Raw genomic sequence first — 26,879 nt, 5'->3', positions numbered from 1 at the left:
ATAACGTATGCGATTCTCGCAGTGTGTATAGGCACCTTTAGTGCCTGCAACGTTTTGCGGACACAGCACTGCATACTTGCCTACTTTTTATTTCACCTCTCCCGGAGAAACCTGGAGAGGCAACACGTCAGGGGGGTGGAGGGCAAGGCTGACATCACTTGCCCCCCGCCCCCCATGCCGAAAAACGCTGTGATTCGCGGGCCGCGGAGAGGGGGCTGGGCTAAAATGACGCAAAATGCAGCGATCGCGTCATTTAAGCCCCGCCCCTCACCGGGACCTGAGATTTACAGTAAATTAAACCAGCGGGCATGGAGGGAGCGGGGGTATCAGCAGAAAGCGGGAGACTTGCCCACCTTCCCAGGGGGCCGGGAGAAAGACCCGATTTCCGGGAGGCTCCCAGCCATTCCGGGAGGGTAGGAAAGCCTTCAGTACTGAGATGGTGTATGCATACATGTATATGCACCCGAGATCCTTCATAGGATTGCATGTTGCATACGCTCCCACAATCTGGCTGCAGCTTGTTGCAATGGCAATGTGAAAGGACGCAAAATTTATGGTTTGCAGGAGGGCGCAGGACACCCTAGCACCGGCCCTGAGACTAGCTTTTGATTCAAGTGGGCTTACTAGTGTGTGTGTGTGTGTGTATAGATATATCTATACACACACACAGAGACACACATCACACATACATACACACACACACACACATACACACAAATCCTGTGTTTGCCCCTGCCCACCATTATAAATGTACAGCTCGCCCCAAACTTATGATAAGAAACCAAGGTAGCTGCCATTACAACATTAGCAAAACAGTGCTGGGCTTCCCACAGAGAGTAATTTGAAACATGGAAGCTGAAGATTCAAAGCCGAAGAAGACACCGTTAATAGCACGGGAAGGTAAATGTGTGACAGCGAGTTTGAAAATGGCAATCGAACAATGGGGAGAGAGAAAAAGATTCTCTGGCTAATCAGCCCAGCTGATTGGAAAGGTAATTCAATTCCCTGAATGGAACTTGACAACATGACAGGGAGAAGGCGAGAGGGAAAGTTTAATCCAGATGATCTCTCAGCAGAGAGAAAGGTGGGAGATGAAAGGATGGGTGGGGGTTTTCTCTCGCAGATCCAGTGCAACTCAGTGGCATGATCGTGTATTATATGAAGAGATAACAATGTACAATACAGTGAGACCTGTATTCTGTCTACCCCTAACCAGCCGACTAGTGCTCGTCAGTTAAGCTTTTATAATTAATAATCAGAAAAATCTGATAGTCAGCCGGTGCTAAACTATTCCATAATACTCTTTACTCATATCAAAAGTTTTTAATTTCCCATTTGGCTTCCGCAGTAAAGGTTATTGATCGCCTTTACCCTGTAAACAATATTAGCAGCAATCTGAGGCCCACGGGACCAGAGCTTTCATTAAACCATAGTACAGATGGTGTGAAACAAATAAAGAATAAATAACCCTTTTCTTTCACAGCAATGTAATGTTATATCAATATACATAAAATGGTTCCTGTCAATAAATGCCAAAGCCCATAGATAAGAATGGGTGGGGGCAGGGGCGTAACGCCCAGAGGCAATGGAGTTGCCAGCGTCCAGGCTCCAAGCTCTGAAAGGGCACCTGCATGTACAGCAGCACATTTATGGTCCACAGCGGGATGCTAAGTTTGACCACAGCTCTTCCAATCGAGCTATGCAGCTCACCTGCTTCTGTTGTATTGGCTCGATCACAAAAGCTCTGCTGCAGCAGAGCTTCCACCCCCATCTCCTTCCCCCATTTGGCAGAGCCAGAGCCAGTCATGAAGTTTTTGGCACCCCCCTGCAAACTATAATCCTTTTCTGTTATAATTACTGTGCAAGGCCAGGGTGGAGGTCTAAATAGTTCCACCTCACCATTACAGGTGGTGGAACTCAGATCCACCCCATTACCCCCCACTTTAACCCCTAGGTGTCACCTCCAACCACAACTGAATTACAGTAGGCCCCATGTGTGCACCCCTGAGAATTATGGTACAGCGACATTGAAGATTTCCCTGCACACCTCTACAAGCTGCAATGGAAATACTGAATGATAGAGGCTGTGAGTAGCCAGATAAATGTTCTAAGCAACTAAAAGGGGCATGGAAACTAGCAGTAGCGCACGCAGGGGGGTTTCTGAGTAGCCAAAAACCCCCCAAGGAGTCTAACAAAAAGCTGAGGGTCCCCTTTTTACATGGGTACAAGAATTTTAAAAATCGGCCCTTGGGAACCGGAGATATCTGACTTCAAAGCAGTGGTCCCCATCCAAGCCTGTTAATTGCTCTTCCCAGTCAGATATTTCAGGTTCTGTCTGACGTAGAGTTTTTCTGAGGCTATATTCCAAAAGCTGGGACTCTCCCTCTTTCATGGACACTAGAAGCTTGTCTCTACTGTTCCCAGAACCAGAGATATCAGCCATTCACACCTGGTATGTAGTTCTATATCCTCGTTGGCAGATTGCTCTGCCTGCTGAACTCTGACCCCCTAGTCCCCAATACCATTTGGTAGGTGGGATTCTCTAGTTTTTAATTCCATTAAAATCTAAGAAATCTATTTCCAGGAAATGAAGATATATGCAGTCAAGCAAGCTGTCCTCCCACCAGAAAATTATGAATAATAAGCCCACTCCACTATACATCCCTCCTCTGCATATTAAACATCCTCTACCACCCTGGAAGTTATGTATCAGGGCCCCTTCATTCAGCCCAATGCCCCCTTCTCCCAGCCCATCTCCCACCATCTGTGCAGTAAAGGGGTAATTGGTGGAAATTACTGATCCAGGCCCTACATGCTGAGCGATTGATATAATTCCCACTACCACCCGCAGGACATCAAAGCTTCCCCCACCCCTACCGCTGGAGGATCAGTAGGGGCCCCAATGCAATGCTATGAACAGGGCCTCTGTTCAAATCATTGGTTAGACCGCACCTCGAATACAGAGTACAATTCTGGGCCCCAAACTAGAAAAAGGACATCATAGAATTAAAAAAAATCCAAAGAGCAACAAAGCTTATTAGGGGAATGGAGACATTAAGCTACGGGGAAAGATTAAGCAATTTGGGACTATTTACACTAGAGAAGAGACGTTTAAGGGGGGGACATGCTCAATATGTATATATATATATTAGGTGCCAATATAAGTAGCTGTCAAACACCTTTTTTTCTGCTAGACAGGAATCTAGGATGAGAGGGCACGAGTTTAGATTAGAAGAAAAAAGATTTTGTTCATCTAGAAGAAACAGTCAACAGTCTTTACAGTCAGAGCAGTCAAACTTTGGAACTCTCTTCCCGAAGAAGTGGTGTCGGAAGACACTATACTGTAAATACATTTAAAATAAGGTTGGATAAACATTTATTGGTTAAAAACATCCACGGGTATGAATAAGTAACATCATCTGTCTTTAAAATATCGGAACATACTATACAACAAGGGATAAATGATTATAAACATAGGTTGAACTAGATGGACGCAAGTCATTATTCAGCCTCACCTACGATGGAAATAACTCTAGGCTGTCAACAACACTTCAATGACCCCCTTTTTTCAGCAGTGAAACTACAAACCATTGTTTTACATTTTAAGCATGAAACCTCCTATTAGCAGTGGATCAGGAATATGCATTCTGACACTCCCAAACATATTTCTTCATGCCTCACTTGCGTAGCTGAGCTTAAAAACATATTTTCGAGAGTCAAAGGTGAAATCAGACTGCACGAGATCAAGAAGCATGATCATCACAAAAACCTTGCCTAAAGGCAACATGATGCAGAAACTGTTGATCGGTCGTAATCAAGTCACAGAGGGATAGAATAAATTGATGCTTTGCTAATAAAATGCATGACCTCATTTATTTTTACTTTTTCTCTGTGCTAGTGGGCCTTGAGAAATGGTTGTAAAAGTACGTTACACAATGAAACAAGTATCTTCACAGAGCACCGCTCAGCTTCTCCCAGACAGGAAAGCCAAACTTCACATCTTCTACAGCAAAAGCAAAGTAACTGTGGGAAACATAAAACAGCGTACCTTCCATGACATAGACCAGCGACCCCACGTCCCCTTCCTTGATGATACAGCTGTCTTTGCCATATTCAACAGGATACATACAATCCACTATCTCTTGGATCTGGGAAATCTCCAGGTTTTTCATGAAGTCGTTGTCGAGGATCGCTTCTTTAATTAAATCCTTGGACCTGAAGCAAGACACCAATATTTAGTCATATCCTGGAGGCGGCAGCAGTAACACTGGATGATAAAGACACGGTATTCTAGAACGCTTTTATCTGCCGGAGTATAGAGTGACACTTCATGCATTTTTCATTGTACATTGGTAACTTAAATCCCCTAATGGTGGTAACTCTCCCCAATGGCTGCACCAAGTTTAAAATATAAATCGTTAAATAGGAAATTCAGAAGAAGTACAGCATCAAACTCATTTACCCCGTGCAGCCCGCACAATCTCATTCCAAACCTTCCCTCTAGCAGATATGACTATTTTATAATGATAGCAGGTCCCGTTCCTATCATACAAATGGAGTGTCATGTTACAGTAGTTGTTATAATTACAAACATTAAGATTTTTTGATTAAAAATGGATGCTCTAGAAGTTCAATAGGCAACAAGTTACAGTGACTCAGCTATAAAACATGTATTTCTGCAGCCTGCATTCCCTTTGTGTGTTCAGTTATAAAAGTTACATAACTATAAGTTATAAATAATTGATCTGCATCAATATTCATTATGTAATACTTTTCTTCCAACTTATAGTAGTGTTCATTCTAGCACCCGCCATTTTTGAAAACCCATGCAGTTCCTCTTCCCTGCCTGGGGTGTCGCTGTGTGCTGTAGTGCTTCTAGCACAGTGTGGTCTGTATATCAGCACTGATATGCAAACCAGACCTGTGCTAGAAACACCAGAGCAGATAGTGACACCCCAGGCAGGGAAGAGGAACTGCATGGGTTTTCAAATATAGCGGGTGCTAGAATGAACACTACTATAGTACAAGCAACAATTGCCCCCAGTGGAGGTACATAAATATGGCTCCTCCTGCATCAATATTTCAGTTCACGCTGCATGCTGGGATTTGTAGTTCAACAGAACAGGTATTACCCAATATTTATTAAACACTACAATGAAAAAGGATGGTATAGAAACATCTTATTTCAAAGGGGTGAGGCTTATTGGATAGTCTACCGAGTCTAGGTGGAAAGTCAATAGGTGAACCCAAAAGGTCAACATGCAACAAGTCGACAGGGTCAAAAGGTCCATAGGGTCAAAGGTCCACATGAAAAAGGTAGACACATGAAAAAGTCAACATGAGTTTTTTTAAACATTTTTGGTGTCTGTGTCGACAACTGTCCACATAGATCCCCAATGAGTGTAACGATTTAGCTCACCTTATTCTAATCTGCTTGGTAAGATGCAAAGCTGTCAGCATACTGAGCAGTTGTGGCGCCGCCCTGCCAAATCCCCCCCCTCCCCCCCCCCCGCCACCGTATTCCCTAGCAACCATGTGCCCGCAGCAGGAGAAATCAAATGATTTCACCTACAAATATAAGTCAGCGGAGACTGACTTATATTTGAGGGCATCGGGATGAAAACAGGGTGGGTGCTGACCAATGTTCCCTCTAATTTTACGAAGGCTTTGTGCAGAAAAAGATATTGGCTGTGCAACTTTGGAAGGAAATGTACATTTTTGTGCGTCACATAACGTATACAGGCCTAGGTTTCGAGTTCTGTTGAGTTAATAAAGCAATTTGAATGTTTACAGACTTCACACACCACACATAGACTATAGCAGTGATTTTCAACCATTTTAAACTCGTGGCACACTAAAACAAGATTTTAACCTTTGTGCGCTCAGTTGTAATGTCTGTGCGTGGGCTCGGCGAGTTGTGTGCGCGCGCACACGCGCACAGCTTAGAGGGAACACTGGTGCTGACATCATATGATGTCAACCGACCTCCCCTGATACACTTTGTCTGGCCTGTATTCGCATGGGAACTACCAGCATTTTCATGGGGACGTTAATGCTAAACGCTGGACGTTCCCAGGTTTCAGCACCCCCCCCCCCACCACCACCTGTGCGAGCACCATGCTGACTGTGCAGGTTGGTTCGGGCACAGGAGCCCTGCACATGTGCAGAACATAAACATTGGTCCCCCGATGCACTGAGCCGACCAGAATAAAGGCCCATGTTCTTTAACCCCTTCACGACATTTGACGTATATATACGTCATGGTCGGGAAGTACTTCCCGACACATGACGTATATATACGTCATGACTTCTAACTGTCACTGCGTCTAGAGACGCAGTGACAGTTAGGTGATGTCTGCTGTCCCTGACAGCAGACATCCCCCCTCGTCGCCCAGGGGGGGCAGGGGTGCCCCCCCCGGTCGGCGATCGCTGTGATTGGCTGTTCAAATCTGAACAGTCAATCACAGCGTTTCCTGTGTTACCGGCGGCTAAGCCGCTCGGTAACACAGAAAACGGTGGTGATCGGTGCAGCACCGATCACCACCGATGTGCAGCCCCCCCCTCCCACCCGCCGGGCACTCACCCGGCAGCGGCAGCAGCTCCCCCGGCTCCCCCGGTGCGCACGCAGCGCTGCCCTCCTCCCCCCTCCCCCCCGCAGCAGCAGCAGCAGCAGCAGCATCATGCTGCTAGAAAAGTTAAAATAAAATAAAAAAGAAGTATTGCAAATGTGTATATATATATATATATATATATATATATACACACACACATATATATATATATATATATATATATATATGTGTGTGTATATATATGTATATATACAGATGGGGCCGGGCTCATCTTTGCAGGGGATGGCGATGGCGTCGCCATCGCCATTCCCTGCTCCCGCGCCATCTGTGTGTCGGAAGGGGACGCGCGCGCACGAGGTGCGCGCGCGTCCCCTTCCGACGGTGCTGCCCTCGGTCGCCCGGTGCCCACACCGGGCGCCCGCACCCCCCCACAGCCTCCTCGGGTCCCCCCAGCCCCCCTCGAGCGGGAGGCGGACAGTATTGTGTCCGCCTCGCCGCCCGGCCGCCCGGATACTGAGACGCGCGTGCGTGGGGGACGCACGCGCGTCTCAGTCAGATGGCGCGCCGTGTTGCTGGCGGATCGCCAGCAGCATGCTGCTGGCGATTCGCCAGCAAGCATAAGGCCTGCGCTATCTGTATATATATATATATATATACACACATATATATATATATATATATATATATATATATATATATATGTGTGTGTGTGTGTGTGTGTGTATACCGCACCGATCACCAACGATCGCCAGCCCCCCCCCTCCCACCCGGCAGCCCCCCTCCCTCCCACCCACCCGGCTGCCGCAGCGCCAGCACCCCTCCCACCCCCCCGCCAGCCGCAGCGTCAGCCCCCCTCCCAAAGCTGGTGACCAAAATGGGGTCACTTGTGGGGGGGTTCCACTGTATTGGTGCTTCGGGGGTCTTGCTAATGCGACATAGCACCCACCATTCATTCCACCACCAAAAATCACTCCTTCCCTTCTGAGTCCTGCCATGCACCCAACTGGTATTTTTTGGTCACATGTGAGGCATTGCCGTACTCGGGAGAAATTGGGGCACAGATTTTGGGGTGCTTTGTCTCCTTCATTCCTTGTGAAAATTAAAAATTTTGAGCCAGAACTGCATTTTTGTGTAAAAAATTAAATTTTTTTACACAAAAATGCAGATCTGGCTCAAAATTTTTCATTTTCACAAGGAATGAAGGAGACAAAGCACCCCAAAATCTGTGCCCCAATTTCTCCCGGGTACGGCAATGCCTCACATGTGACCAAAAAATACCAGTTGGGTTCATGGCAGGACTCAGAAGGGAAGGAGTGATTTTTGGATTTTGCAGCACAGATTCTGGTTGAATGACCCCCGAAACACCCATACAGTGGAACCCCCCCACAAGTGACCCCATTTTGCAAACTACACCCCTCAGGGAATTCATCTAGGGGTATAGAGTACATTTCAAACCCCCCGAAGTTTCACCAATTTTGATACAACTGAGCTGTGAAAATGAAAAATTAATTTTTTTCATTTTCACTGCCCAGTTGTACCACAATTGGTGAAACCCCTGGGGGTTTGAAATGTACACTATACCCCTAGATGAATTCCCTGAGGGGTGTCGTTTGCAAAATGGGGTCACTTGTGGGGGGGTTCCTAACTTTTAGCATCTTATGGTGCCTAGAAACCTACATGGTGCCTAAAAAATAATCTCATAAAAAGGAGGCTCCAAAATCAAGTAGGTGCTCCTTCTATTATGAAGCCTGTGGTTTGGTCACCGTGCACACTAGGGCCACATATAGGATATTTATGAAAACCAAAGAATTGGGGGAATCAATTTTTAGTCACATTTCTCTAGTAAAATGTACTGTGTTCCTTAGAAAAATGTATTAAAATTGCAAATCTGCAAAAAAAATTAAATTTTGAAATTTCACCTACACTTTGTTTTAATTCCTGTGAAACACCTAAAGGGTTAACAAACTTCCAAAATGCTGTTTTGAATACTGTGAGGGGTGCAGTTTTTGAAATGGCATCATTTATGGGGGTGTCTCACATACAAGTCCCTCAAAGTCACATCAAAACTGACCTGGTCCCTAAAAAAATCAGAGTTTGAAATTTTCTTGAAAATTTGAGAATTTGCTAGTCATATTTGAAGCCTCCTAGTGTCCAAAAAAATGAAAAGGGGGTTGAAATAATGATTGCAACATAAAGTAGACATATGGTCTTTGTTAGTTATTAACTATTTTGAGTGGTATGATTATTTGTCTCACAAGCAGAAAATGTGACATTTTGCATATTGCTAAATTTTCCATTTTTTCACGATATTTTGGTATTTTTCACAAAAAAACACAGACTGTATCGACCAAAATTTACCACTAACTTGAAGTACAATGTGTCACGAGAAAACAATCTCAAAATCACTGGGATAAGTAAAAGCAAAAAAAAGTTATCCCCACTTAAGTGAGACATGTCAGATTTGAAAAAAAGGGCTCTGTCATGAAGGCACAAACTGGCTCTGTCATGAAGGGGTTAATGGCTGCAGCCACCATTGTCTGTCATCAGTTATTGCCAGCGCTATAAATATTTGGCAACAGCTACACCGTATTTTGCATGGGGAAGTTAGTTATCGCCTTATTAAGAATAACAGAGGCTCTCGTCTCCAATCAGGTTGGCAATCATTAGGCAAGGATGGTGACTTTGCCCGGCGGCAGTGACTGATAGGACCTTGCCTGGTTGAACCTACTGAGTGCTAAGAAATTTGGGGCCACAGCAGGGTGACTACATCCCTGCCCTTTACCATCCCTTGCTGGCTCCAAACACCCTTAGGGATAAGTATTCATCCAATTATTTCTTGCTACATGTTTATTTTATTTGTTTAATAAATTTCACCTTTTTATATATTCTTTGGCGCCTGGTAATTATCACCCATTACCTACCCATTTTGGTGATGGTGTTTAGCACAAATCATAATAAAATCTCTTTTTTTCTCCCTTCTTTAAAAGAAAATAAACCTACTTTTTACAAAAATATTCTTGTGCGGTGAGAATGTGTGATCCGGGAAAACTAGGTCACGCTTGCGCAGTAGGGATTACACACGACTGGCTAAGTGTTAAATCTCTGCTTCCCCACTGCCAACATCGCCAGCGATCAGAGCATTTGTGATTTTTTTTGTTAAATACACCTCAAAAGGATAGAAAATAATTCTTTTTTCTGCATAATTAATACATAGGGTCATACATGACTCCCTATATGCCTTCTGAGACCATTTCACAGTTTGGGGTTATAGTTAGCAGGATTTGCTTTCCCTTACTCCAAAAAAACTGCTTGATGATAATAAATTGTATTCAGTTATAGGCACATACTTTTCTTGAGCTCCGAAACTTTATAGAAGTAGAACTTATACCTTACGGGTTGCTACACAAGACTAAGCAATGTAATTCCTGCGAATAGCGCATCTCAAAGAACGTGCAACAACCATTCGGCGCTGTTCCTCCTTTTGCCCTGAATCTCTCTGAAAAATAAAGAAGTCTGCCGGTTTTTCTGCTCTGGCTTGGAATGAAGAATGTTCAACTGCTCAATACCCCGATGTCTGTGATCATCACTGAGTCACAAACAGAATCAAAATCTCCAGTCTCAAGAGAAGCCAGTGGGAAGATCTCAAAAATGTCATTTTAGTTATTGCTTAGCATATTAAGCTCTCTGCTGCCTGTAGGAATTGGCAATGTGCAGGGGATCCCGTGAGCTTTGCAGGGTTCTGACAGAACATTTATTAAAGCATGCGTTCTGCCTTGAAGCCAGCACTGGGTTGCTTACAGTGCCTTGTTATACTCCTCACTGCAACATTTCCTTTTTGTAATTTGAAATACTGGCTATATAGAACGTATAAAGTAATAAGTGATGTACAATTTTGATACTCCAAATCCCTTCTCAGATGGAGGCGCACCACCTGGAGCCTCACAATATCCCAATGGAGGCAGAGATACACTCATCACTTTAATGTCTTTAATGTTTCATTAAAATGTGTCGTTCAAGTGGGGACATTTTGGAATCCTTATAGCGAAGGGCTCTCCAGTTGCACTCATCTGGCGGAGGCTGGATCATGTAAACAAGTAGGCTCTGAGACGTGCATACAGACACCTGGGCACAGCCTGAACCCACTTCTGATAGCTTAGGTAGATTCCTACAAGAGATGCCTGTGTGCTCTTTTAGGAGCAAGTTATGTACTCAGCCTCAGAGAAAATCCTGCAATAGCATAACGTATACACACTAGGTTTAACATGTAAGCAGGCAGCCTGTAAGCTCTCAATTATTTATTTATTGCATTGCCTACTTTCAGCGCTTTTACACATTTACAAATAGACAGCATGAAGTTGGCTTTGTAGTACTGTAGATGTTTTTCTTCAACGCTTACAGCAAACCCTCTAAGCCCAGCATACGTAACCCAGGGCACATGTGTCACCAGGCGGCAAGCAAGGATGTTCTGATTGCCACCCAGTGAGCCTCCAAAATGCCACAAATACTGAAAAGTCAGGAACTTCACATTATGTCATCTGTGAGACAGAGCACAACACAAAACCATCATACCGCCCTCATGGATGATCATACCACATGCCACTTCGTGAAATGGGCAGGATGTGGAGATGATACCTTGGAGTTGTGGCTCTGTATAGATGGGGCGGGGATAAATGACACATATTTGTATCATTTAGCCCCACTCCTTTTATAATAAATAGACCCAGATCAACTATACATGCAAGTGCACTAATGAAAGAGTGGTCATAATGTGTTGACTATCTGCAAAGGTACAGTATGTAGAGAGACTAAGCAAAACTATATTCACTGTTATTTATTGTTGTATAGGTGAATGTGATTTTGGTGACAGGATTTGGAGTTTGGTAAGGAGTATTTAGAATATCTTTTATGTACTAGATGAGCGAATTAAAGTTTAGGATATAAGGTGGTATCAGGTAGTAGATTTTAAAACGCATATGTAAATGAAGGATACAGGATATGGATACAGGATGAAGGATATGCTGTTTTCTTGTATATTTCAAAGGGCAAGTGTACAGAGGGGCAGATTTATTAAGCTTGGTGAAGTGATAAAATGGTGATAAAGTGGAAGGTTAATCAGCTAATCAGCTCCTAACGGTCAACTCACAGGCTGGGTTTATAAATGACAGTAAGGAGCTGCCTGGACACACGTTATCACCGGCCCGGTCACCAGATTTAATATATCTGCCAGAGGCGGATTTTCACAAGGAAACCTAGGCACCTGCCTAGGGCCCAGCAGTGTTCCATGAGGCCCCATAAATATATCCTGGCTGTCCAAATCTTTCCCAGAGGAGCATTGCCGCGACTACCACATGCCGTCATGACATCAGATGGGCCTGCCAGCACTCCCAAAGTCCCTTTGGTGTTCTTGGATAGGATAAAATTCTATAAAGTAAAGCGAGCAGTCAGTTAACTTTACATGTGACACAGGTAGTAAGCCTACTTACAGTACAAAAGACCTACAGCCGGAATCAGATTTGTTCACAATGACGATCATGCAGCTGAGCGTTTATCGGTGGACTGTGCACATGCCAAGGTACTCTATCCATGCTGCCTGCAATCAGCAGCAAAAATATAAGGCTATGTATTGTTGTAGGGAGGAGGCACCAAAACCGTATCTTGCCTAGGACCCATGAGGTCTAAATCCACCTCTGCCATGGGCTCCTTAACTTTAAACTTTAAACTTTGAACAGGTTTGGGGGGGACCTCCTTGGAAGACAGAGGATAGCTGAGGCAGTAATAATAAACACATATAGGTAATATAACTGTAACCATGTCACACCATGTGGGAGACAAAAGTGTGTGATCAGCTGCTACGTCTGGTTTAAAGAACAGATAAGATGACTATATTGATGCACTCGCGGTTATTCAGCGTACCGTGCATGTAAATAAGCCATGTATTGTAAGCCTAAAAACACAGAGAAACATGGTGATATAGAAGTGACAGGTTAATAAACTGAAGCAGTAAATTACAATTATCTCACAAAATAGCCAATCAAGTCTATTTACTGTCTCCTCAAGAAGACACAATGGAAGAAACAATACATACAGATGGTTCCAGCTGGTAAGATGCTTTTGTTCTTTATTAAAAAGCAGTTGGATAGATCATGAAAAAGGAATTTGTTAGGAACGCAGATAATAAAGAATCTGACACTGCCTTAAAGGGGAAGTGTTATTCAATGGGATGGGGAGGGCACTATAAAATCTGTGGTGAACACACAGTTTGTCTACAACAACGGTAAGGTCCGATATGGTTAATTCCACTCAGACACTTCATGTCAGTCATACTGTATAACCAATTTAGGTCGGTATTCACTTTCGTGACGGATTTTTCAACAATCAAAAAGTCTGCACTTTAACATGTCATTTTAAGGTTGAGTTTCCATTCAACCTATTCAAATGCCGATTGTTCAACTGTCAAAAAAAAATCTTGCACGGTCGAAAAACACGTAGTTCGGTGAATTACGCGTTTCTGTCAAAATTGGGGCCATTTTCGACATGTTGTCTTGTTTCCACTACTTGTACTTGAGCCGCCTTTAGGGCCAGATGTATCAAGCTTCAAAAGTGATAAAGTGAAGAGTGATAAATAACCAGCCAATCAGCTCCTATCTGTCATTTTTCAAACCCCGCCTGTAACGTGGCAGGTAGGAGCTGATTGGCTGTCTGTTTATCACTATCCATTTTATCACTTTTTGCAGCTTGATACATCTGGCCCCTAGTCCTTTGAGCTGTGTGTGTGGGCCACGCAAGTTGATTGTAACTGCTGCAGACATTGCTTGCATTAAATAGATGTGTATAGTCTCTGTATGCACACACAGTTGTATGTATCTCCGCAACCGGGCCACCACTGTCAATATGCTTGGATCCCTAACCATCAACATTATCAGTACAGACTAAATGAGGAGGAGAATTTACACAAACCCACAACTCAACATAGTCTGTAATTTCTATAACATGCCCTCACTAAATTTAGCCTTCATGCAAATGCCATTCTACTGCCCAGATATCAAGTGCCAGGAAAGGTCTACGGGCCGCCCAGTGCCAGCCCCAGCCCCGAACATGAGACATCATGACATCACACTGAGAGGGTGGGGCTACTAGCCAGGACATAAAGCACTGTCAGAAGGTAGCAGTCCCTCTCCCCAGCACAGCACACAGTCAGTCCAATAGCGGGAGGGAGGTAAGCAGGCCCTCAGACCATGACAAGGTCCAAGTTCCATAATGCAAAGTTTGGTAAATGTCACAATTTGCAGGTGCCATAGAATACGGCAGCTGCTTTTGTCATTGAAAATGGAGAAACTGCAAGATGAATGAATTCTCTAGCATTTGCTGTGGTCACCCCTAGGTATGTTTAATTATTGCACGTAAGCCATGAAAATACCTTGACGTTTATACCCCTAAGCAGTGGTTAAAGTGGGGGGGAACTGGGTGGAACTGAGTTCCACCCCCTTTTATGGCATGTCGTATGTTATGCCAGGCCATTCCCCCCACTGAAGTGAAGAAGAGAGGAGAGGAAGCTGCTGGAGGAACAGAGACTGATATGTGTAACTGGTACTACTGCTGTTGGCATTATGTGTATAAGCAATACTACTGTGGGCATTATGTGTAAGTGACACTACTGCATGGCATAAATGTATAAAGAGTACTACTGGGTAGCGTGAATTTAATAAGGGACACTGCTGTGTGTCATAATGTGAATAAGGGGCACTACTTTGTGTTGTAATATGAATCAGGGTGACTATATACAGTTTAATGTGTATATGATTTGTGCTACTGTGTGGCATAATTTGGATTGGGTATACTATTGTGAGGCCACTGTCCCTTTACAAAGTATAGAAGGTAGGGCACAAATTTTGTAGCTTGCAGGGGTGCCAAAAACCCTGTCACTGGGCTCCACCTAATGGGGAGATGGAGGGGCAGGGGGTTCAGTGGCATGAGAAATGAGTTCCACCACCTCACCCAAACCACTTTAAGCCCTGCCCCTAAGTATTTCAACAGTGTCTGTACCTGTTGTTTGTAACACCTGCAAAATATTTAGAGACGACAAGCTTTCCTTGAGTAATAAAGAAGAACTTTATATTATTTGACCCCACAAAAGGAATCACAACATAAAACTAATGTGTACTCCTCTGTAGTCTTTCCCACATGGACAGTCAACAAAACAAACACACACACCAGAAAAAAAAAAGTTGTTGTTTTCCAGTACAATAAAAGAAAACCTGTTGTGTGGAGATTATTATCCCTTTGCGTGGCAAAGGGATGTCTACAATGACGCTGAAATGAAAACCGTGCAGAATGAACTTTCTTTCACTGCTGACCTCTGATCATAGCAAAATGATTTCCAGCGTGTTCCATTGAACCAATTCAAAATTAGAGGCTTGCAGCAGTGTCATCAGTAAGATGGGATTTGTGCCACTGTGCCGAGGAAGCTCAGCTTTATAGGCCTGAAATTAATAGAGATTCCAACACAAGTGCCAGTATTCAATTTTTGCACAGTTTGATTGCTTTAACATATGACATTGGACAATATTACACACATGTAGGCCAATGTATTCACATGTTATCACGACTATTTACTAAGAGAATGTCGTCAGGTAGCTGCGTGACATTGGCATTAATAAATTGGCAGTGTTACAGCTTAATGAACTCCTTTGTCAGCCAGTCTATAAAAAAACTTTAGGGCAGATTCAAGATCAGCTCCTAACTGTCACGTGTCTGTAAAATGACAGAAGCTGATTGGTTGGAGCACCATTTAACATTTGTCACTCCTTGTTAAATCATTCCTTCATTTGGTACTTGTGTATTATAACGGCGCCCACAATTTCCATCGTCGGGCATTGTACAACCAAAAATCGCGTCGATTGGACCCGATTTTTAATTGTACAGGCACCCAGATGCCTGATTCATATGTTAAATGCCCCCCCCCCCGACACGATTTTTGATTGTACACCCACCCTGATGGGTAATGACTATGTTAAATGCCCCCCCAATGTTAACGCCACCCCACTATCAATGCCAACCCGAAGCGTGGTGAGCGCAGCAAGCCCGCGAGGGGCGGCGGTACACGTCCTCTGACCTTTTCATACCCCCATTATCCACGTCGGCGTGGAGTTGATTTTATATAGGGCCTTATTCTGGTTGGAGCGGCCGGGCCGTACGCGTACGTCCCGGGATTTTTTATGATCTGCGCATGCGTACATTCGCTAATGCGCAGGCGCGAACACTCCAAAACGCTTACGGACGGGCCTCTACGTGCGAAAAAACCTATACGCGAGTGTACGGGCATTGGGGGCGGCATAGGGGCGTGAAGAGGGGAGCGGCCGAAATAATGAGGGAAAATGGGCGTAAATATGGGCGTACACGGGGGTGTGCACCAAAAATGAGCGGTGCTACTACCGCACGATCGACTAAGGCACCGTTCATTTCGGACACAAAACAGGCGGCCGCCAACCGCCATCTCAAACCACCCCTACAGATACCGCATGGCAGCGTGCGCCTGGGTTTGCTAATTTACGCTGATTACTACTCAAACACATACACCTGAATGTAATAAGCAATGCTGCAGTCTATTAAGTCCAAACCATGATTTCACTACCTGCAAGCCACACACAGCACTCAAACACATTGGAAGCTTATCTTTCTATACTTCTCGACATTTAAAGGTTTGTTTAATTTAAGGTAAGAATCTTTTTAAGACCTGCTTATATATGCTAAGGTAGCTATTTGCTAAACAGTTACACACATTCACTACGTGCTTTCATAGACTTTACACAGTAGCACACTCAATCTACACAAGTCGACATGTGTCAACGTGTTCACTCTAATACAAACATAGGTTTTGTATTTAGGATACAATAACATAAACCACATCTAACACCTACAAAGGATGTTTCAGCAATGTTTTAAGCCCATGGCCACTATTTTGCACATTAATTAATTCAATCAATTAATTAATTTTCATAATTATAGTTGAAAGGCAAGATTTTGCAAGATGTGAAGGGTATGTCAGCGTACACGGACGTACGCTCACTCTCACGAGCGGTGACATAAGCTGACTTTTCTATTGAAAACAATAGGGACCCGTCCGTGCAAGCTGGCGTACGCTCAGATAGCCGCAAGAAGTCGGTGGGAAGACGGACGAGAGACGTCCGTAAACGGTGGTGTACGCTCAATTGTACGCCAGTTGTCGGAGTGTAAGGGCTGGCCCGTCCGTGTACGTTGGCGTACGCACATTTGTACGCCACTCCCCTTCGACGTTGTTTCTGGCCGTACGTATGCGGCTGAGTTGTGGGTGGACTTAACCCCAACGGCCGCGTACGGATAGCGTACGTTGTTTTGGAACGTACGCACGTTTGGCCGCTCCAACCAGAATAAGGCCCATAGTGTGGCGAGCGCAGCAAGCCACCGAGCCCGAAGCGTGGCTAGCGCAGCGAGCCCCACGAGGGGACGCGGATGACTTAACATATATTCTGCGTCCCTCTATAATGGCATGCGATGCGACGCGATATTAAAATTATATACTCAGCACGGGGAAAGGCTCAAATCGGGTCCCATCGCATGCCATCGCATACCTTAATTAGTGGTATGCGATGCGATGCGATGGGCACAGTGATAATGCACAAGTACCCTTTATTTAAATAAATAAAGTGTAACGATCAGATCAGGTGATCGCTCAAATTAACGTATGCCTCCTGTTATGCTTATCTGTTCAATCAATGTATGTCTGGTATGTTTGGTAAAATCATGCCGCCTGTGATTATTATGTGGGAGATCAGAACATGTCATGTATTATGTGTGTGGACTATTGGTGACCCAGGGAGTGTAGCCATCTGTGGACTCCTCTGGAGTTAGGATGTAAGATAAAGATCTGAGACCCCTCATAAACCAGATTGGGGGGGAGAGCAATAGTGTCCAGCCAACAGGCCAAAAGGTGCTCTGGCCCTCCACACTAAATTACCTCTTATCACTTGAGGAATGTATAAAATCTACTTCAAAGCAGGGACAAATTCTTTATGGGAAAGATCCTATATCTAGGGACCTTCACTAGGCTCAGCAAGGGAATGGTTAAAAATCCCAAGGGTGGGAGGGATGAGGGAGTCTGCAAGGTATAACCAAGACCCTTCTCCCTATAGTCAGTGTCACTACCTGGGGGTCGAGCAAACAGGCTGTAAGCGACCAGAGATTTCTTGTGGAGAACCCCCCCACGTCAGGATTGGTACTTAAGTGTAAGCTACGGTTCTGTCATTTTTCCCTTTTTATTTTATTTCTGAAATTGCATTTAAAACTCGTGTGTACTTTTAAAACCATTGTAAAATCTTGTAACTATTTTCTAAAGCTCTGTAGTATTTCTAGGAATAAATGATACATATTCTCAGTCCTGGTTCTGTGTTCTTAAGACTCATTAGCCTCAGAAGAGAACGCTCCAGCGTGTTACCATTTATATATTGTATTGTGCGGTCAGGTGCGAGCCAAGCCGCCCCTTGCGCAGTTTCAAGCGCTAAAATCAGGTTTTGGCTGGTGGCAGTGTACCTCAAGGAAAGGACCCGAGTGTCCTAAGTGAACCCCAGTCACGGCCGGAGCTGCTCAGATTGACGTATCGGAGCAGGCGACCGGTGGGTCCGTGACATTTGGCGGCAAGCGGTGGGGTGGAGAATTCATTTTTCTCTTTAAGGACTTAAGTGAGTGTGGGTAGAATTTTGTGAGAAATACCCACATCACCAGAATCAGAACTCAGAGCTTTACTATAGTTTTAAAAGTCACACAGTGGATGCAATTTCTGTTCCCTCCCTTCTCTTGTTTTTCTTTCCTATCATTTTATTTGACAAGTGTGAGACTCCGGATGACTGATTACCAGCAGATGAGGAGAGATGACCTGGCGGTCGTGTGTGTGTGCAGAGGAATATCCCTTGGTCTGGCCAGAGTAGAAAACGTATGATTCAGGCACTAGTGGATGCCGATCGGACTCTAGCTGCTGGAGGAAACCAGTCCATGGACAATCCTACCCCAGGGGCTCAGTCAGCACTGGACAGTACAAACGATGCCGCGCCAGGGTTAAACCCTTCTGCTGGACTCAGCAAGTCTACACTGCAGAGCGACCTTCTAGTTGCTAGCAGGCAATTGAAGAATGTGAACCCCGTATTCGCTTTGCAGCTGGTGCAGTTCTGCCAAGGCATTGTCGACAGAGAGGCTGCGGAGCGCAAAGCCATTGTCGACAGAGAGGCTGCAGAGCGTCAGGCCGAGCGTGAGTACCAGTTGGAACTGGTGAGGCTCAGGGGGCTGATCGCTGTTGGTGAACCAGTGGAGGATGATACAGGGCATCATGATGGCGAACCTTTACGTGAGACTTTATCTGCCGTGGCTACTGAGTTAGCAGGAGATGGGCTTCGTACTGAACTTTTACTGTCTGCGGAAGTAAATAATGTGTTGGATCATGATGTGGACTCTGTTATCAATCATGGGGAGCCTAACAAGGGACAGAGGTCCCAAATCACAGCTGACGCGAATTTCACCGGACCGTGTCATGCACAGTTCCCTGTTTCGGAAGCAGACAGAGGAAGCCAAGTGAGTGTCAGCTTGGTTGTGAATAATGAGCTGGCCCTAGACACTACAGCCGATGCTCAGAGAGCTGACATCTCTGCTAGCACCAGGGAGACTGTAGGATGTGTGGCAGTCAGGGAGACTGCAGAGTACCAATCCCCTACAGCACCAGAAGAGCCCAGTGAGTATTCTGACCCATATGGTGATGATTATCCGTTTAGGCTTATGAGCCCAGAGGAACTCACTACAGAATGTCAGCTGCAAGGTATCTCCTGCCCCAACAATTCCCGCTGGGAGATGATCAAGCGGCTCACCCATGCACGAAATGATGAGCGCAATGTTTTCGGCATGTATCGCGGCGAGTTTCTAACCTGGGGTCCCGATGCGACTCCTTGGTTGCTGCTGAGAGACCTGACGGACTGTTTTGAAATAGCGCAGCAATATGCTTATGATTGTAAAAAGCTCGATACTCCATGGTGGAAAGAGCAGTGCCGCTGGGCAGATGCTGAAAGGAATCGCCTGGAACAGCTTCTATCACCAGCTATGGAACCAACGACACAGCCTACCGGGGTTTCCCTCATGGACATGGTACCCCGGCCTGCTACAATCGGTGTGGAACCTGTTCCAGAGACCTCACATCACAAGGCCCAGTTTAAACTGCTGGAAGATGTGAGCAGCATGTTCCCACCCGTTGCTCCAGATTTGTTGCCGGAAGAGGCTAACTGCATAGTGAAAGTATGCAGGGAAGAGATTATGTCGGAAATAGGAATGGGACTTTCTGACTGTATGCACACAAGTATGTGTGGGACTACTGATGTGGGACTTTTATTAACTCCACACATATCTGTCAATGTCGCTAACCCTTCTGAACCATATGATGCATCTCAGGTAGTATGTAACCATGCTGAACATTGCAATGTTGTTATTTTGTGTGAAGCCCCTGGGATGATCTGTGATAGTGCCGTACCTTCGGTGGAGGTGGAGGGTGAGTTAGAGACAGGTATAGTGGGTAATCCTTGCCAGTTTGTGGGGTTAAATGAATGCCCTAATCTAGTTGGGAATGAGACACCCTCACTCATCAGTGGTAGGAGTCCTGCTGGTGATGTCATTAAGGTTGCTGTGCTAGACGTTAACCCTGTTCCTCCAGTGATGTCTGGTTGTGACATGGTGCCAGGGGACGCTAACTGCACAAATGGGACAGATCTGAGTTGGTTGCAGGCAGCTCATGTACCTGCCAATAAGTTACTGGTGACAACATGCTCAGATAACCCCATTCCTGCTCAGAGACAATGGGATCCAGATATAGCGTTTTTGCCACGGTGCAATTGTAAGCCAGCAGGATGGGCCCCATGTGTTGTGGAAGATGCACAGGCTAATTTGCAGGTATTGCAGAATGTCTCCCCAGGTTATGATATTGATGTTACTGTTGATAATGTGATGTCTCGCGCTACTGTGGGAAATGTGGTACCAGGTATAATAAGTGACCCGGTGGGTCCTGTGTGCACTGTAGACCTGTCAGATAGGGAGAGAGTGTCCCTTACTGCAGCTTTCCCCCCAAACCCCCCTCCTTACTGTAGCCACACAAACACAGATACAGGAACACAGCAGGGGTTACCTCCAGACACTGAGAACCCTCCAGAGAGTGCATTTTTCCAGCGTCACTGGATAACGGATGCCTCTCCTGAGAACCTCAGTGGCACCACCCCAGCCACAGAACCTGCGGGTCTGGGAGGGAAGGTCAGGCTCAGGAAGGTGTCCTGGACTGCCATGGAAAGCTTGGCTTTCCACGCAGAACTGAGAATCAACCCTGCACAGGCTGCCCCATACCTGGGAAGTGGGAAAGATACCCCTGGGTACAGTGAGAGGGTTGTTTCAGGAATAGAGCCAGTGGCTAGTAGGGAAGCTGCTGTGTGTAACCAGAAGGGTGGGAGGGCCCGCGAAGCACAGGTAAACTCAGCTATATTAACCTCAGAAAAGCTGAGCTGGGATGTTCCCAAGACAGGGGACAATGACCTGCTGGTATTCCCCCTTGCAGAAACGTGCCCCCCTTCACAATTCACACACACAGACACCGAGAGTGAATCTCCTCACAAAAGGATGAGGTGTGAGGTGTTGAGTGAGTGGACCTTCCCCCCAGTGAAGGGGAGGGGGGGTCAGTCAGCTCAGGAGAGGTGCTGGGAAGACATTTTTAAGTCTGTATATAGTGCTGGGAGAATGCCCCACACCTGTGGTATAGTTAAACGTGCTGAGTTACGAGTCCCAGGGGGATGGCCGTTTGGGGTGTGGCGGAATGGTCTGGTACTGATCTCAGTGAGTAAGGCCAAACTGCCAGCTGCAGGGGAGAATCCGTGTCCAGGAGCCTGACGCACAGCTGTGGTGGGCTGTGTCAATACCAGCCGGGATGGGCACAGCTCCCACTATATCAGTGTGCTCACAGACTATGGGTTCGAGGACACCTGTGTGCTTTTAATTTGCCATCTCCTGCGAGAGGGACAGGGACTATGCCCATTGCCCACCCTAGCCACGGCTATGGCGTCAGGTAGTGCCATGACAGATGCCAAGTATAGGGAAGTGTTAGTACAGATCCCGCAGAATCAGTGGCAGTCTGTCTCAGCACAGAGACCACTGCTACCTGTCCAGGTGATGTAGTTATTAGCGCACTGATGAGACGGTGACGTGGGTCACCGCCTCTGTGCGCCATTTTAAAAGGGGGAGGTGTAACGATCAGATCAGGTGATCGCTCAAATTAACGTATGCCTCCTGTTATGCTTATCTGTTCAATCAATGTATGTCTGGTATGTTTGGTAAAATCATGCCGCCTGTGATTATTATGTGGGAGATCAGAACATGTCATGTATTATGTGTGTGGACTATTTGTGACCCAGGGAGTGTAGCCATCTGTGGACTCCTCTGGAGTTAGGATGTAAGATAAAGATCTGAGACCCCTCATAAACCAGATTGGGGGGGAGAGCAATAGTGTCCAGCCAACAGGCCAAAAGGTGCTCTGGCCCTCCACACTAAATTACCTCTTATCACTTGAGGAATGTATAAAATCTACTTCAAAGCAGGGACAAATTCTTTATGGGAAAGATCCTATATCTAGGGACCTTCACTAGGCTCAGCAAGGGAATGGTTAAAAATCCCAAGGGTGGGAGGGATGAGGGAGTCTGCAAGGTATAACCAAGACCCTTCTCCCTATAGTCAGTGTCACTACCTGGGGGTCGAGCAAACAGGCTGTAAGCGACCAGAGATTTCTTGTGGAGAACCCCCCCACGTCAGGATTGGTACTTAAGTGTAAGCTACGGTTCTGTCATTTTTCCCTTTTTATTTTATTTCTGAAATTGCATTTAAAACTCGTGTGTACTTTTAAAATCATTGTAAAATCTTGTAACTATTTTCTAAAGCTCTGTAGTATTTCTAGGAATAAATGATACATATTCTCAGTCCTGGTTCTGTGTTCTTAAGACTCATTAGCCTCAGAAGAGAACGCTCCAGCGTGTTACCATTTATATATTGTATTGTGCGGTCAGGTGCGAGCCAAGCCGCCCCTTGACCAGTTTCAAGCGCTAAAATCAGGTTTTGGCTGGTGGCAGTGTACCTCAAGGAAAGGACCCGAGTGTCCTAAGTGAACCCCAGTCACGGCCGGAGCTGCTCAGATTGACGTATCGGAGCAGGCGACCGGTGGGTCCGTGACATAAAGCATGCCTTTTTCTGTAGGTTACGCCTTTACGGGGATAAAATAGGAGTCATCCTAATGTTTCTGCCTTGTTAGTTACTAACATTAGTGCAGAATTCTTTTTTTTACCAGGCTGGTTTCATCATTAACACTACCTAGTAAGGTTAACATATGACATCCAGAAGAGCTTGCAGTTGAAAGGGTACCCAGTGTTGGCACACACTTGATCTCATGCTGTATTTTGGCTGGGTTTTACAGTATATCAATTCTGAGACTATAAGAATACTAGGAACATACTGTACTTTTAGCATCACATTGTTGTCATGTGTACTCACAATGAAGCTAATACAGATATTGTGGACCATACAGAAATCCTCATTTGCAACTGCAGAGGCCGGCACCTTCTCTTTTCAGACCTGTGGCCCTGATTGAGATACCCTTATTCCCATCCATTCACCTCTAACAACAGGGAGGAAAGGCATCCGGGCATTGCTTTTCATGAACAAGAGGTACCGACCAAATATTTTAAATGAGGTCAGATTTTCAGATACTCCACTGAACTCCTTGAAGAGTAGGTGGTATATTTGGTATGCCAATGAATCGCTACACTGCGCTATCGCCGCTCAATGTGTTTCGACGAGTCGCGGAATCTAATTAGACGCATGTGCAATCTCCACATATGTGGCACGTGGCGATTGGTGCAGCAATGAGGGCTGGGATCATTTGGTCTACAGCATGATGGTTGACAGTCATTAGGTCGACATGGGAAAAGTCGACATGGGTGTATGTTGACAGGTCGTTAGTTCGACAGGTCATTAGTTCGACAATGTCTAGGTCGACAGTCAAAAGGTCGACATGGGGGTTTTCACTGTTTTTTTTTACCTGAATGTCAGCAGTCAACATGGACACAGTTTAAAGTGCACCGCATCCCCTCGCATCGCTCGCTATGCTCGACACACTATTTTATTTTCCCACCACGCCCTAATGGATGGTAGGGCATGAAATGTCAGCTCAAAAAACAGTGAAAAAACCCATGTCGACCTTTTGACTGTCGACCTAACAACCTGTCGAACTAACGACCTGTCGAACTAACGACCTGTCGAACTAACGACCTTTCGACCTAGAACCATGTCGACCTAGACCCATGTCGACCTAATGACTGTCGACCATCATGCTGTAGACCAAATGACCGCATCCCCAGCAATGATGAGCCTAGCTACATCTGTACAATACTATTCACAGTGTTGTTTTAAAGGGGCAAATGTACGAAGCATCAAGAAGTGATAAAGTGGAGAGAGATAAACTACCAGACATCCAGCTCCTAATTGTAATTTTTCAAACCCAGCCTGTAGCAGTTAAGAGCTGATTGGCTGGTAGTTTGTCTCTCTCCGCTTTATCGCTTTTCGAAGCTTGGTACATCTGCCCCTAAGTATTTTATTTGGAGAGCAAGCAAGAACTATATAGTGCTGGAGAGAGGTATTTTGGCAGAGACGTCTGACACGTGACACGGAGAGATTAGCTGGCAAATTCTGCTGTGTAAAACAGATTGTAGCTGTGTACAATTGCATATACCACACAGTCCATTTGTTGCCAATATAAAGCAGACAGAAATGATCACTAGGCGAGACGAGGAGGATTTTATGGATGGACTGCGTTCAGCGGCAAATGAGGCAATGTACTATTAGGAAAAAAACAAACACCACCACATAATGATACAGCTGTCCCTGCACAAAATAATTCACCACCACTAGAGAATTACAACAAATGCAGACTGAAATCACTTACAGAGACACCTGCCCAAAGCCATTGTTTGAAATCAAAATAGCCACTTGTTGTTAAATGTGTGATTGTTAGACTGGTATCATCAGCACTTGATATCAGGAAGTGCTTATGTGTTAAGAAACAGAGTAAGAACCTGTAGGGGACAGATGGATTGGGCAGAAGTACTGTAGATTATGCCAACTTGACTGTAGTGACTGTAGATGTAGTAATGTACTGTCCACTTGTTATGCAGGAAGTGCCTTTGCAGCCATTGTTCACCTTTTTTGTTCTGCCAAAGTAATGGAAAAGATTACTGCCATCTAGTGTCGGACTGGGAAGTAAGGGTCGACTGCGGGTCCAGCATGTGACGTCATGTCCGGCATATGAGGACATGATGCGGCGGACGTCATGATCAGTGCCGGAACTTATGAGTGGTTGGCCCAGGTGCAAAACTACATTTTTGGGCCCTCCTCTTCCACTCCAACCCAAGTTCACAATATGCCACACAGCAGTGGGTGGCAGAAGTTAGCCCCTTAGTCTTCAGGGGCCCCGGTGCAATGCACCTGCTGCTCCAATGGTAGTTCCGCCTCTGGTCATGATGTTAGACTGTCCTGTCGCCTGCCTCCTCTCGGAACAATGTCCAAGGAATAATTGCTCCCAGCCTGCAGCCGCCACCGCTGGGTCAGCCAATAGCTAATGACTGCCAGGCAGCGATAACTAAATCATCCAAAAAGTGGGTGGGGTCATAAATCACCAGGCCTACCGGTGAATCTCCCATTTTCCTGCCGGGGCAGTCCAAGCCTGCCACCATCCATAACATTGTTACCGCCAAAGATAATACTGATAATATCTTTCACCAGCAAATACTTAAAATGCCCATGCACACCTAATAAACAAGAACCCTTCTGTTACATTCATACAGTATAATGATATTGCTGCTGATTTGGCAACATTTTATGAGAAATTGCATAAAATGAAAATGACTTTCAGAAGTGGCGCCAAGTACAGTCGTCTTAAACAAACACGCAGCCTTCCCAGTTATTGCACCTTTACCTACTCCCCGACCCCATGTTACCTGACTGCAGGTTGGGTCATAATGCTGCTGATGTGTTCTCCAATATGGAGCCTGCTCAGAAGATTGCACGGACCCTAGCACAGAATTAGAAGGTGCAGTTGGTAATATAGCAAAGCGGCAAGCAGACCATTGACATAGTAAGTGTCTCTTCTAGGTGAAGACTCCCTTCAATCGAAGGCCCTCATGCTCCACACACCCTGCACCCATTAGAAATTAATAAGTAAGCTTGCAAACATCCAAAAGTGTGCCATGGAATGATAATAAATATATTTTTTTTTTATACAGTATATATAGTAATGCAATATACTGTACAAAATTCTTAGTTCCTTTTGTGTATCTCACAACAGTTAAGTAGAAGAGGTTGGCTTTGTTGAGCTCATGTGGTCTTTTCAAAATTCCATTCCAAAATGATGTGACCACTAAATATGTGTCATTTGACCTGATGAGCTTGCTGAGACCACAATAATTCTGGACACCTCAGGTCTGAGTCAGAGGTTGGAGCAAGTGCATCTTTGTGTGCAGCACATTTGTCTCTTTCTGTTTATGCCGCAGCCGATGGGCTTACTACAGAACCAACCCCCATCTGCTCTGCTAATCCGCCGATGTGCGTAGAAGGACAGTTGTATAATCGGGCATTTCCCTAGCCGATGCGAGTACTACAGTACAAAAGATGCAGTAGCTGGTAGTGAGAAATCTGTATAACTCCTAGGAAGGCATCATTCTTCTCTGCGTCCAAATTCATTCTGCGACTCCTGGCAATGTGGAGCATCTGCTGAGCAGACTAAAAACATTGGCTACATACGCCCGATGTCATAACAGCACCCACCTCTGAATAAGAGGCCTAGTATGGCCCAACATAACCATTTGGGCTCCAGCCCAGGGAGACTGCTGGACAAACCAAGAAATAACAAAAATATCTTGCAAAATATGACATTTATTTAAAAAGTTTCATGGTCCAAAGTAACAGTTCAATCTATAAAAGGGTAAATTGTACCATTTTCGGTACCAATAAATAGTGTGTCCATAGGTGACAATATGAATAGCCTGAACAGTGACAATGGACTTATTTAGTTCTTCAGCAAAGCGGTTTCCTTTAGCCGTCACAGCGTTGGAGATGTCAATGGGGCAATTTACAAACTGTGTTCCGGCAGATGAGATATGTCTTTCTGTTCTGCATTGCATCCACATCCTAATGAAGATATTAGCAGCCAGATGGGATTGA

The 26,879-nt window shown here is 45.3% G+C and overlaps 1 protein-coding gene across 6 annotated transcripts in view; it reads right to left on the bottom strand.

Annotated features, from left to right (window-relative positions):
• PRKG1 (protein kinase cGMP-dependent 1) overlaps positions 1 to 26,879 on the bottom strand; it is a 983,026-nt gene that overhangs the window by 700,236 nt on the left and 255,911 nt on the right. For all 6 annotated transcript variants that reach the window (XM_083149086.1, XM_083149090.1, XM_083149085.1 and 3 more), the window contains exon 2: positions 4,049 to 4,215. In XM_083149086.1, the coding sequence (XP_083005212.1) occupies positions 4,049 to 4,215 (167 nt within the window). The remainder of the gene's footprint in view (positions 1 to 4,048; positions 4,216 to 26,879) is intronic.

This window comes from Crinia signifera, chromosome 6 (assembly GCF_055691185.1).
Source record: "Crinia signifera chromosome 6, ASM5569118v1, whole genome shotgun sequence".
In the NCBI taxonomy this organism is placed as follows: Eukaryota; Metazoa; Chordata; class Amphibia; order Anura; family Myobatrachidae; genus Crinia; species Crinia signifera.
Note: the sequence above shows the minus strand (reverse complement) of the source record. Positions and strands in the feature narration are given on the sequence as shown.